This window comes from Talpa europaea, assembly GCF_964194135.1.
Source record: "Talpa europaea genome assembly, chromosome: 7".
Classification (NCBI taxonomy): domain Eukaryota; kingdom Metazoa; phylum Chordata; class Mammalia; order Eulipotyphla; family Talpidae; genus Talpa; species Talpa europaea.
In genome coordinates this window covers 102,381,360-102,394,619 of record NC_140074.1, presented here as the reverse complement: position 1 = coordinate 102,394,619, position 13,260 = coordinate 102,381,360, and the positions used below count along the sequence as shown (strand labels likewise).

Here is a 13,260-nt window from a genome sequence, read left to right as displayed (position 1 = left end):
TGTCCTGGGACAAGGCCAGCTCCATGATGACAGTGATAGACACACCCTTCACACCTACACTGCCTCAGCCCTGCCTGGCTGGTCTGGAACTGGTCTGGGCCTGTCTCCTGGGAGCTGGAGGGTTAGAAACAGGGAAGAGTCTGACCTCCTTGTTTTTCTAGGCATTTGCTGTGCAGATACCAAAGTAGATGAGACATAGGTATTTTAGGAGTTTTATCACCATTCTGTGGATCTGATCCTCTGGAGGATAGGCAGTACCTGAGCAGGTACCTGTTTCATATTTGAACTTTACTCCATAGAAATGTTAGCTGGACCACAGCATGTACTTAGTGAGGCCATGCTATTTTTCCAAAGCTTCTGAAAGAAAGTGGGCGTTCTGCCTACCTGCTTGATCCTTCCAGATTGGTGGCCTTTGTCCTCTCTGCAGCCATACCTATCCCTTTGAGGAAATTGGTGTGGCCACACCTCTGGGCACCTATCCCAGCTCCAAGGCACACTTAAGCAAGAGGAATCTTTTTTTTTTTAAAGATTGATTTATTTATACATACAAGAATGGGGGTACAGACCAGAGGTGCGGGTGGTGAGAGGATCCACCAGACACAGAGTGGGAAACAGAACAGGCAGATTGAATGAAATACATTGCTGAGGGGAGCAGCGGGTGAGTCAGGAGTGGTCTGCTGTGCCATATGGGTTGCTCCCTGGCCAGCCGGGGAATCGAACTTGTGCTGCAGAGGCTGCAGACAGCTTCTTAGGTTAAGCAAGAGGAATCTTAACTGGTTCTTCTTAAGTTTAGTATATTGTGCAGGTGCCAATGTCTGTGCTCCAGAGGTCAGGCAGAGTGATCCATTGGTCAGGCAGAGTCTGAATCAAGGGTTGATGAATGTAGCAAACATTTAAAAGGATGCTGACTATGAACATTTTATTTTGAGTTGGAATACAATCAGAATGCACATAAACTCAGGAATTTAAAGTTGTTGGTGATTATGGACTTAGCTGGGCAGTTAGCAGATGCTCTGTCTAGTTGTGGGATCCCTGGATATGGACTTGATCCTGCTGCTCTCTACATTTCTGTGCTCATATTTGCAACTCCTGTGACCAAAGCTTCTCCCAGCGGGTGCAAGTTGGGTGCATGGACTGAGGTGTCGTCACCAGCACCTCCCAGCTTTGTCCTTGTGATGTGCCCTTTCTAAGAGAGGATCTTGATGCAATTACTTTATCTTTCTTGGCACAGATGGTTAATCTGCCATCCAAACTCTTTGTACTTTCTGTTTCTTTACAGTAGAGTGAGAGCTAGAATTTTGTGAGTTGATCCCAGTTTGAATTTTTACAGTTCCACCTCTTTCATTGTTTCACCTAATCTAATTCAGAGCTAATTTTTTAATAACTCACCCTTTGTTATTTTATAGCATGTTTAGGGTAAATGACAAGTCATGAGTTAAGGTGGCACAGCAGCTTGGGAAGGAAATGATTGAACCATGGCACTCAGCAGAAAGCATGTCTGTAGGACAGGTAGCCAAGTGCCATTATGGGCCAGAGGTGGGACTGGGCCCCAGCATTGTCTTCTGAGCAGGTCTCTCACAGCCCTTGGGACTTCTTCAGAAGTCAGAAACTGCCACTCTGGAAACACGGGTTGGGTTGTAAGCAATGTGGCTTAAATAAAAATTTTTATTTTGGGAAGATGTAAAGAAACAGCAAAGCAGAGAGAAACTACGCTTGTTTTCTACCATAGTACACTGAGCTGTGAGGCCAGTGGGAACACGGACATTTCCCCAGAAACTGCTGTTGGATCAAGGTCTTGGCTTCCAGCCATATCTCAGGGAGAGTGTGACCTGCAGGGGGCCTGCAGGGACACCTGGTGAAGATGTTTATGTAGGTATCCACTGCCACAGTCCCACTTTGTTACCCAGGGACTGATGAGGGAGGATAGGAGGAGCATGTGAGGATCACTTGACATCACCTGCAGTGACACTGGCTTGGATCGCTACTGGGTGACACCAGCTGTTCTGAGACTTGTCACTCAGTGCATGGAAACCATTAACATCTCTGTTTGATCTGGTCATGTCTTTAAAATCAAGCACTTTAGGGCCTCCCTGGTGGCACAAGGGGTTAAGTCTCAACCTATGAAGCTCACCATAGCCACTGCAGCACGAGTTCAATCCCTGGCCAGGGAGCTACCCACATGGCGCATCAGACCTCTCCTGACTTGCCCACTGCCCACCTCAGCAGTGTATTTCAGTCATTCTGCCTGTTCTATTCCCCACTCTGTCTCTGGTGACTCTTTTCACCCCCCACACCTCTGGCCTGTACCCCAGTTCTTGTATGCGTAAAGAAATAAATCTTAAAAAAAAAAAAAAAACAACAAAATAAAATCAAGCACTTGATCCTAAAACTCAGTGAGTGTTTTCTTATTGTGATAAAATATACATAACACAATTCACTATTTTAACCATTTCTTTTGAAGATTTATTCATAGAGTGGGGAACAGAACAGGCAGATCTACTGAAATACACTGCTGAGGGGAGCAGCGGGTGAGATAGGAGAGAGGTCTGCTGTGCTATGTGGGTTAACTCCCTGGCTGGCTAGGGATTGAACTTGTGCTGCAGTGGCTGGTGATAGCTTGATAGCACAGTCTTTAACCCCTGGGCCACCAGGGAGGCCCTATTTTAGCCATTTTTAATTGTGTAGTTTTGTGACATTATGTTCACATTGTTGTGCAACCCATACTGAGTATTTCATATTTGTTCTTACAGGAAGTTGTTCGACTGCCTTTAGATTTTGTGAAACAGCTTTGTTTAAAGATTCAGTCTGAACGACCAGGTGAGGGTCTCTAACTTATCTCTTATAACTCTTTCCCTCCCCATCTACTCTCATTCCTTGTCATCACCTTATGTTTCTTTCTTGTCACCGCCTGTATCATCCTCATCACATTCCATTCCCTTCCTGCACTTATCGGTGGTATAATGACCTCCTCCTACTTTCCTCTCACATTCAGAGAGTAAAGATGTAGATAGAGTTCATGTTGTTGAGGATGGACATGCCTATTCCTGAAGCGCAGCTAGCATCAATTATGGAGTGGCTTCTACAGCATTCCTGCCCTGGGCCTCCAGTTGTGGGGGCAGTGGGAGCAGGCCTCCAGAGTAACATGAGGAGGTGGATAGAGGCTGTGTCATATCCAAATTGGCTCCATTCCTCATTTAGACAAAGTTCTGCCCGGCAGCAGGTGTTGGAGCCAGTGAAGAGAAGGTAAGGGCTGCTGCCCTTCCTTTGAGCTCTGGGTGAAGGCCTTGCATAGTTGTATAATGAGGGGCCAGTCCTTGAGGCCCCTCCCTTGTCACAACAGTTAGACAATTGGGCATCTCCATGATCCACCTCAGATTTGATAATTGCTGATAGGACCCACAACTCATTGTCACCCTCATGGTTGTGACTTCTCACAGCCAAGAACAGAGATTAAACCAGCCAAGGACAGAGATTAAACCAGCCAACGGAAGAGGTAGGCAGATCCAGGGGACCCTGCATGAGCTTCTAGGCATCCTCTCCCTGGAGTCAAATGAACCTCCCTTCTCCCAGCAGATGTGACAGACACATGAGGACTGCAGGAGGTACTTCCCAAATCCATGATGTCAGGGTTTCCATGTGGCTTGGTGTGTAGGCAGAGCTAAATAGTCACATGGTGTCCTTGACTCTGCAGAGGTCAGGCTGCTACTGAGGGTGTGAACCACACTGTTAACTATTGTTTGACTCAAGTCCCCATATAAATAAGGCAGGATTTCCCAAGGCCTTGGGCTAACACCCCCCATAGTCTTCCAGGTCGTATCTCTTGTACCAATGCTCAGGTTCTTGTTCTCCTTTCCAGAGTCGCGCTGTGACAAGGACCTGGACACCCTTAGTGGCTATGCCCTGTGCCTTCCCAATTTAGCCAGACTTCAGACCTACTGCTTTGCAGAGCACCGGCCGATTCTCTGTGTGGAGATCAAGGTGAACCTTGTCCAGGGGAAGTGGCATGGGGAGGGAAAGACAGACCTATGAGTCCAACAGTCATCTGCTTGGTACACTTCCCACAGCTCCAGGGCTGGAAATCCCCTTCCCAGGCTAGGAAATCCTTGCTTCTGCAGCTGCCTGCTCTGACTTCTCCTACTGAGCAGACCCCAGATTTAGGCCCTTTCCTGGGCATTGTACATTTGGGCTGTAGGTATCCTACAGGTATCCTACAGGTATCCTATAGCCCATGGGCACCAGAAGGAAGTGTGTCAGGTTTTGCCCTCTCTTTTCCCAGAAGGCCCAACTCACTGGGTGCCCCTGCTGACCTTCCACCATTTAGTGATAGGTACCACATGCTCCAAGAGCTTAGTTTGCAGTCACCCTCTTGACTGGGTAGCACCCCATTCCCTGGCTTCTGTTCTGTTTAGGAGAGACCTCCTCGGAGGCACAGACACCTGTATGACTTAAGGGCCAGGACTCTTTTGGTAGGGGTGACAAATGACATCAGTCTGGTGGAGGGCAGTGATGACTGCCTGAGGGCCATAGCACTGTCCTTCTCTGCTGTCCAGAGTCCAGGGGTGCCTGAGCCTCTCTCAGGAAAACTCCCCATATGTCTCAGGCTGATGGTTGTCTTCTTTCTCCAAATGTCTGTTGTGGTGACTGGACATCATGCCTTTGGCCCTGAGTACTCACACTGGATACTCAGTTTGTACTCATGTTCTGTCTCCCCACTCAGAGGGTCTCAGATTACTGAGGGGCAGTGTGTCTTCAGAGCTTTGATGTGCCTAAGTATGTGCCTTTGTGTTTTGTATGTGCCCAGAAACATGGCTTTTAAAAGGCATTTGAATTCTGGGACTTGCTGGGGCCTCAACACCCATCTGATGGCTACCGTCCTGTTCACATGTAATCAGAAAAGATGAGATTCTGGTCCATGGAGCTGGGTGCTTGGGGCAGATCTGTACTTGGAGTCTGTCCATCACATTCTTTAATGACACACAGAGATACTCTGTGTTGTACTTTGTCAAACCTTCAATTGAGATGCCACTGCCAGTGTTTTTCCTCACTGAGAATTCTGGCCTTGGACTCCAGCAGCAAAGAGGTGTTTTATTTATTTATTTTTTTTAAGATTTATTTATGTATACAAGAACTGGGGTACAGGCCAGAGGTGTGGGGGGTGAGAGAATTCACCAGAGACAGAGTAGGGAACAGAACAGGTGGATTGACTGAAATACACTGCTGAGGGGAGCAGTGGGCGAGTCAGGAGAGGTCTGCTGCGTCATGTGGGTTGCTCCCTGGCCAAACGGGGATTGAACTCATTCTGCAGAGGCTGCAGATAGCTTCATGGGTCTTAACCCCCTGTGCCACCAGGAAGGCCTGGCAAAGAGGTGTTTTTGAAGTGCACTGAGGGGTGCATTATTTCCATGCGGGCTGAAAATAAAACCAACTTTTGGGGATGTTTAGCTCTCACACTTGCTGTCTCTCTGGCATTGCAGGTCACGATCTTGTAGTTGTTGTATGTCTCTCTGTTTATAGGTATGTGATGCCCTCTAAGCACTTTTCTTATTTATTTTGTAGCCAAAATGTGGGTTTATTCCTTTCTCCACTGACGTTACACATGAGATGAAGCACAAGGTGTGTCGTTACTGCATGCACCAGCACCTTAAGGTGAGAAAGCCTGCAAACCCGATTCCTTCTGCACAGAGCTGCCTGGTGGATAACTGGTCTTGCGGTGTGACCAGCAAGAGTTTTCAGAAGAGTTAAAGAAAAATGTAGATATTTATTATGTACTTTATTTCATAAGTAAGTCATGTTTACTATCTCTTATTTTAAATTGAGACAGTTCATATACCTCAAAAGTTACCCTTTTAAAATTTACACTGCACTGGATTTTATTATATTCACAGGTTATACAGTCATCACTAGTATCTAATTCCAGAACATTTTCATTACCTCACAAAGAATTCTGTCCCCATCAGCAGTCACTCTTCAGTACCCTAGTTTGCCAACCCCTGGCAGTCACCAATCTGCGTCAGTTTGTCTCTTCTGGCATTCCATGCTCTTTACTGAGCATGTTTTTGAAGTTCATCTGTGTTGTGGCACATAGAGCTTAATTCCTTTTGTGACTGAGTAATGTCCCAATGTATGGGAATCTTTTGCTTTTCCATTCATCTATTAAGGGACATGTGGACTGCTGTAAATAATACTGCTATGAACATGTGTGTGCATGATCTTGAGCCCCTGTTTTCAGTTCCCTTAAGTGGATTCTCAAGAATGGAATTTTGAATCTTAGGGAAATCCTTTTAACTTTTTTTTAAAGGATTTATTTATTTATTTATACAAGTACTGGGTACAGTCAGAAGCGTGGGTGGGTGAGAGAATTCACCAGAGCCAGAGCGGGGAGCAGAGCAGGCAGACTGAGGAAACCCACTGCTGAGGGGAGCAGCTGTCGCGGCAGGAGAGGTCTGCGTGCCATGTGGGATCCTCACTGGAGGCCGGGGATCAAACTGGCGCTGCAGAGGCTGCGGGCAGCTTCACAGCCCAGCACTCAACTGCTGTGCCACCAGGGGAGGCCCAAATCCTTTAACTTTTTAACTTTTTGAAAAGATGTTGGGCATCTTTTCATATATTGGCCATTTGTATCTCTACTTTAGGAAAATGTCTATTCAAATCCTTTACCCTTTTTTTGTTTTAAGATTTATTTATTTATGCATTCAAGAACTGGGGTACAGGCCAGAGAAGCAGGGGGTGAGAGGATTCACCAGAGACAGAGCGGAGAACAGAACAGGCAGATCGACCGAAATGCACTGCTGAGGGGAGGAGCGGGCGAGTCAGGAGAGGTCTGCTGCACCATGTGGGTTGCTCCCTGACCGGCCAGGGAATCGAACTCGTGCTGCAGTGGCTGCAGATTGCTTCATAGGTTGTGTCTTAACCCCTTGCGTCACCAGGGAGGCCCCCTTTGCCCATTTTTTAATTGGGTTATTGTTTCTTCTTTTAGAAGTTCTCTATATATTCTGTGTCTTAATTTTTTATGAGATTTGTGACTTGTAATTATTTTCTTCCTTTGTGCTTGTTGCCTTACACTGTGGATACATTGCGGATAGTGTCCTTTGATGTACATAAATTTTTAATTTTTGTAAAGTCCAGTGTGTCCATTTTTTCTTTTGTTGCCTGTGCTTTTGGTGTCATATCCAAGAAATCTTTGCTTAATTCAGGGTAATTAAGCTTTCTACCTATATTTTCTTCTAAAGATTTATAGTTTTTGCTCTTATGTATAGATCTTTGATCCACTTTGAGTTATAATTTGCATATGATGTTTAGTAAGGGTTCAACTTCATTCCTTTGTATGTGATTATCATTTTCCAAGCACTGTTTGTTGAAAAGACACCTCTTTCCCCATTGACTCTTCTTGATGCCCTATTGAAGAAGTTTTGGCCATATATATACTGATTAATTTCCATGTTCTTTATTCATCTGTTAGTCCTTATGTCATGTTAAAAGACAAAATTAAAAAATCTAATTGACGTTATTAGATGATTCATTAATTAGGCTGCACCCCATCTAGCAAGTGGAAAGCTGCTCTAGAGAACTGTACAAAATGTTGGGTTTTTATAGGCAGGAGTGGGTACAATAAGAAAGCAGATTCTCAGGTAAAGTCACCTTCCCTTAAGGAACAGGAGAGGTCTATCAGGTAGTTTACTTAACAGAGGAATTCCAGACTGACTAGTTAAGATTACATTCCTTGGAGTAGATTAAATTGCAATTAAGTTAGGAGTTAAGTCTTGGTTTGGTTATGTGGGGCTTAGCACAAATGATTCCATTGTGGGCGTATTGTCTCTTTTTAATAGTACCACATTTTTGATGCCTGTGACTTTGAAATCAGGAAGTATTAGTGCTCCAGTTTTATTTGTCTTTTTCAAGATTGTTTTGGCTATTTGGGCCTCTGTAGTTTTGTTGCTGTCCTCTTTCTGCTGTTACTGTCATACAAATTACATCTTTATCTATAGTATGTGTGTCAGTACATATTTGTAATAATTGCCTATGCAGTTGTCTTGTAAATCAGATAGGAGCAAAAAGTTACAAACTATTTATATCATCTTTATGTTGTTCCCTTACTAGTACCCTTCCATTTCATGCTGAAGGATTCTTTTTAGTATTTCCTTTAGAGCTAGTGAGAATATTTTGTACTTATTGTTTGTATAGTAATATCCTAATTACTCCATTTCACAAGATAATTTTTTTAATTAAGAATTTTTTTTGAAGATTCATTTATTTATGCATACAAGAACTGGGGTACAGGCCAGAGGTGTGAGGGGTGAGAGGATTCACCAGAAACAGAGTGGGGAACAGAACAGGCAGATCTACTGAAATACGCTGCTGAGGGGAGCAGCAGGCAAGACAGGAGAGGTCTGCTGTGCCATGTGGGTTAGCTCCCTGGCTGGCTGGGGATTGAACTCATGCTGCTGTGGCTGCCAGTAGCTTCAGAATGAAGAGACTTAACCCGTTGTGCCACCAGGGAGGCCCCTAAATTAAGAATTCTTAATTGATAGTCCTTTTTTCTCAGCACTATGAGTATGCCATCCTCTTGCCGTCTAGCCTCCTTGGTTTACAATGAGAAGTCAGTTGTTAATCTTATGGGAGATCTATTGTATATTGTGACTCACTTCTCTCTTGCTGCTTTCAACATTCTCTTTGTCTTTGGAAAATGTGACTAGGTGTGGCTCTCTTTGACTTTATTCTAAAATTTATGGATTTTTGCTTTGCCTGCTCAGATCTGCTGTTGAGAGCACCTCTGCTCATATCTGTTATTCTGCTTTTCAAATACAGATTCTATTTGGTTCCTTATACAATTTTTATGTCTTTTGATGGTCTGTGTTTGTTAAGACCTCTCTTTGTTTCCTTCAGTTCTTTGTCCTTGATTCCTGTAGCTTTAAGTGTGTTTAAAGTAGTTGATTTGAAGTCTTTGTCTAGTAAGTCCACTGTCTGAACTTCCTTAGGGACAGCCTATTGATTGCTGTTTTTCCTGTGTATTGATTATAGTCTTAGCCTGTGTGTGAATATTTCTTTGCATGCCTTGTAATTTTTGTTGAAAATGGGCATTTTAAGTAATATAATGTGGCCACTCTGGAAGTTAGATTCTACACCTTCTCTAGAGTTTATTATTGCTGATTGTTATAGTTGTATTTTTTTTTCTTTAGTGATTTTTCTGTGCTAACTTTAAGAAATTTGTATTCTTTGTTATTGTGTGTGGCCTCTGAAGTTTTGGCTTAGTTGAGTTTGCAGTTAATGGTTTGAAAGAGATTTTCTTAAATGTCTGGAACAGTACGTCTCCCAGTCTTACTGGGAGTGACTTACTTGCAGTGGCTAACAATTCTGCTTTAGCTTTTACTTCTCCAGAGCCTCAGATTAGCAGGAGGTGAAAGCTTAGGGCCTTTTCTGATCTTCTGCTCCTGTGCATAGTCTTCTAGATGCCTAGGATATACTGGAGCTTTTCATAACATCTCATTCTTCAGCCTTTTCTTTTTAGCTTTAGGTTAGCCTCTCTTAGCTATTAACCATCCTCTCAGGTATACATGAAAGTAAACAATTGCTTCTGAATATTTTCCACAGATGCCCCTGGGTTTTTGCACCCAATGAGCTGAATCTGGTCAATAAAGACAGGAAATTTAATGACCGTTTTCTGGGAATGAGGCTTTGGAGAAGTTTCCCACTGTGTTCAATTCCTTTGGGTAACTGCCAGGCTTCTGGTTTCACTTTGATTGGTTTGTCGATTTTCAGGGTTCCTTCGGAGTTGGGCGTAGGGTGGGACTAAGGTTTTTAAAGTGTCACAAAGCTACCTGTTCTTACTTAGATTTGGCCATTTTTCTTCTGTCAGTACTCTCCAGATTGTTGCAAGCCTTTGGTTAGTTTTCAGAGATCTGAAAATTTGAATCTGACAGCTTTTGCCTGTTTTCTCATTGCCCTGATGGAGAGGAGAATTTCCAGAGGTCTTGTTCTATCATTTTTGCAGACTCACCTCACCTGTTCTTTTCTTCATGGTATTCTACCTTTCTAAGTCTTAGGGAAATAATGTGGGTGTGTGAGCCATTCCCTTTAGGAGATGGTTTTCATTGTTGCAGTCATTTAAATTTTAAAGAACTATTTCTTATTATGAGGTAATACCTTCTCTTTCAACTGGTGAAATACGGACTGGTATGCATTAGGTCACTTGCCTTGCCAGAGGTGATGGCATTATAGACTTCTTCCTGGGCCAGCAAAAATACATGTATTGTTCAAGTGGAAATGAGATGATGCCTTTCTCTACACATTTTCTAATGTATGCTCACTTGTGGGTGTACATGCACCAACACTTTTATTAAGCAAATATGGGCAAATATGGGATCTTTCCATACACAATTGTTCTGCTGATTGCTTTTGTCACTTATATAATCTTTGAGTATTGTTCTTGTTTATCTGACAAGGCTTTTTCTTTCTTTCTTTCTTTTTTTTTTTTAAAGATTTATTTATTTATACAAGCACTGGGTACAGTCAGAAGCACGGAGGGTGAGAGAATTCACCAGAGCCAGAGTGGGGAGCAGAGCAGGCAGAAGGACCGAAGTACACTGCTGAGGGGAGCAGTGGGCGGCAGGAGAGGTCTGCGCGCCATGCGGGACCCTCCTCTGGTGGCCGGGGAGCAGCCGGGGATTGAACCGGCGCCGCGGAGGCTTTGGGCAGCTTTACAACCCAGCGCTCAACCTCTGCGCCACCGGGGAGGCCCTGGCAAGGCTTTTTCTATGCATATTTGGATATGTGCATGTGTAGATGAGCATATTCTTTTTATATTTTTTTAAAGATTTATTTTTATTTATGCATATAAGAACTGGGTTGTAGCCCAGAGGTATGGGGAGGTGAGAGGATTCAGCAGAGACAGAGTGGGGAGCAGAACAGGCAGACTGACTGAAATACACTGCTGAGAGGAGCAGTAGGCAAGACAGGAGAGGTCTGCTGCACCTTTTGGGTTACACAGGTTAGCTCCCTGGCCAGGGATTGAACTCATGCCTCAGTGGCTGGCGATAGCTTGATAGCACTGACACTTTAACACCAGGGAGGCCCTCTTCCTTTTTTTAAAGCAAAAGTGGCATGCATAGTTCTGCCAACTTTTTCCTTGAGTAAATCTTGGTGATTTTTAGCTCCTTCTCTTTCTAGGTGGCTAACATATCATTTATTCATTACTTGCTTCATTTGACATGTGGCCTGGCCCAAGAGAGCAGCTGTGCTGTGACTTGATTTAGTTGTTTCCGGGTCTTGTTATTACAGTTAGGTTAGGCTGCAGTGAACATCTTTGAACCTGTGATTCCTTGTCGACTTGGCAAGTCAGAGAACACCTACATTAAAAATTTTAATGGATGTTGCCTTTCAAAAGTTTCTGCCAATTTATCTTCTCAATTGATAACATGAAATAACTTGTTGGGCACACCATCCCCTTAACTGAGTATTATAATTTTAAAGATTTGTTCATATGATTCCTGAAATTTAACCAGGTGGTTTAAAAAAAGTTCTTGCTGTCTTCTTCCCTGCTGACTTGAGGGCTGGGCTGGGGAGCACTGAGGGTGGAGGCATCTGCCGGGACTGGGTTCCAGAGGCATCAGCTATGTTCATCATAGAGTCACCCTGGCTGTTTTGCCTTTTGAGTTAGCCTACTGCTGCCCCCATCTGGTCACTGACACCCCCTCTTGGTTTCTTACAGGTGGCAAATGGGAAGTGGAAGCAGATCAGTAAATACTGTCCCCTCGACCTCTACTCAGGGTAAGAGTCATTGTCCTTATCTCCCTCTGCTTTCATGGGGTATTCTGTGAGGTGCTGAAAGCACTGTGTGAAGGGACTGGAGAGGCCCCTTAATCCCAGTGCTGGCCCTGAGCTCCCCACTGTCTCAGGGCCCCCATATGTTTTGGCTCTAGGGTCAAGTTCAGTGCCTCACTTCCTACTCCCAGAGAGACTCAGTGCTTGGCCTGCTGTGTGCTCTGCTCCAATGAGGGGAGGAGTTAGGCTTTGGGGCCACATTTGTCACTTGCCAGAGTGGCATGGTCACTTGGGAAAGGAGGAGACCAAAGCCCCTGTTCTTTATGTCCATTATGCACATGTTGTGAGGTGACGGTTGTAATGAATGGACTCAGCCTTAGGGTTGTACTTTGACTTCAAAGATCAGAGGCTGGCTGGGCTGAAGCAGTACCTGCAGGCACAGGCTGAAGGTTCTGGGCTACCCAGCTAATCCAAGAAAGTCTGGAGGGGGTCAGAGTGTTACTCCTTAACCCATGAAGCTTAGAGACATTGAGCTGGTGCTCCTGAGCACATCTGCTGAGATTGCTTTTAACTGTGTCAATATTACTTTCCCTTTTAGAAATAAACAGAGAATGCACTTTGCCTTGAAAAGCTTATTACAGGAGGCTCAGAACAACTTAAAGATATTTAAGGTAAGAGTTGCTTTTATTTTATGGCACTTTTGGGGTGGAGCCAATTGGTGTCTTGGGACAGAGCCAAGTGAACCCAGGGTATGTTAATCTCACTTGTGTGGCTCTGTGACCAGGCACACAGTGGCATCGGACTGAGGCTGCTTTGGCACAGTACCTTTGGGTCCTTTTTCTGAGCCCCATTCCATGCCATGGTATCTTTTTTTTTTTAATATTTATTTATTTTTATACAAGAGCTGGGGTACAGGCTAGAGGTGCAGGAGAGTGAAAGGATGCACAAGAGGCAGAGTGGGGAGCAGAACAGGCAGACAGGAGAGGTCTGTCACACCATGTGGGAATCTCCCTGGCTGGCTGGGAATAGAACTTGCACTGTAGAAGCTGCGGACAGCTTCACAGCACTGCGCCCAACCCGCTGCACCACCGTGGAGGTCCTCCATGCCATGGTATCTTGTGAGCCCTGGGCTATGTGATGCTGATACCTTGACTACTGGGCAGCCTCAAGTTCTCTTGATGCACAGACCCTGACTCTGGTTCTTGGACCAGGATGTCCTAGGGTTCCTTCTTTGTGTCTCTACCTGTGTGGCTGAGGTAGGAGTAAGAGCTGGACTGGTGTGACCTGGAGGGTAGCCAGACCTGTACTGGGGAATATAGAGAATTTATAATTCAGGGGTCTTCTTGTCAGCGAATTCTCAGAGTCCTGCAGCTTTGATCATCCTGTGACCCAGCCAGGTAGGATACAGGCAGGTGCCCTCACAAAGAATATTCATGACATTTTCCTTTTTCTTGACATCCTCATTGCCACCTGGCACTGGCATCCGGCTTTCTGAGGCCCTAT

General features: G+C 44.6%; 1 protein-coding gene across 1 annotated transcript in view; it reads left to right on the top strand.

Moving 5' to 3' along the window:
* Window positions 1-13,260, top strand: part of IPPK (inositol-pentakisphosphate 2-kinase) — a gene marked incomplete at its 3' end in the record, with an annotated part of 42,801 nt that overhangs the window by 12,822 nt on the left and 16,719 nt on the right. The window contains exons 4-8 of the mRNA XM_084238648.1: window positions 2,751-2,817; window positions 3,857-3,978; window positions 5,557-5,646; window positions 11,705-11,763; window positions 12,356-12,428. Coding sequence (XP_084094774.1) covers window positions 2,751-2,817; window positions 3,857-3,978; window positions 5,557-5,646; window positions 11,705-11,763; window positions 12,356-12,428 — 411 coding nt within the window. The remainder of the gene's footprint in view (window positions 1-2,750; window positions 2,818-3,856; window positions 3,979-5,556; window positions 5,647-11,704; window positions 11,764-12,355; window positions 12,429-13,260) is intronic.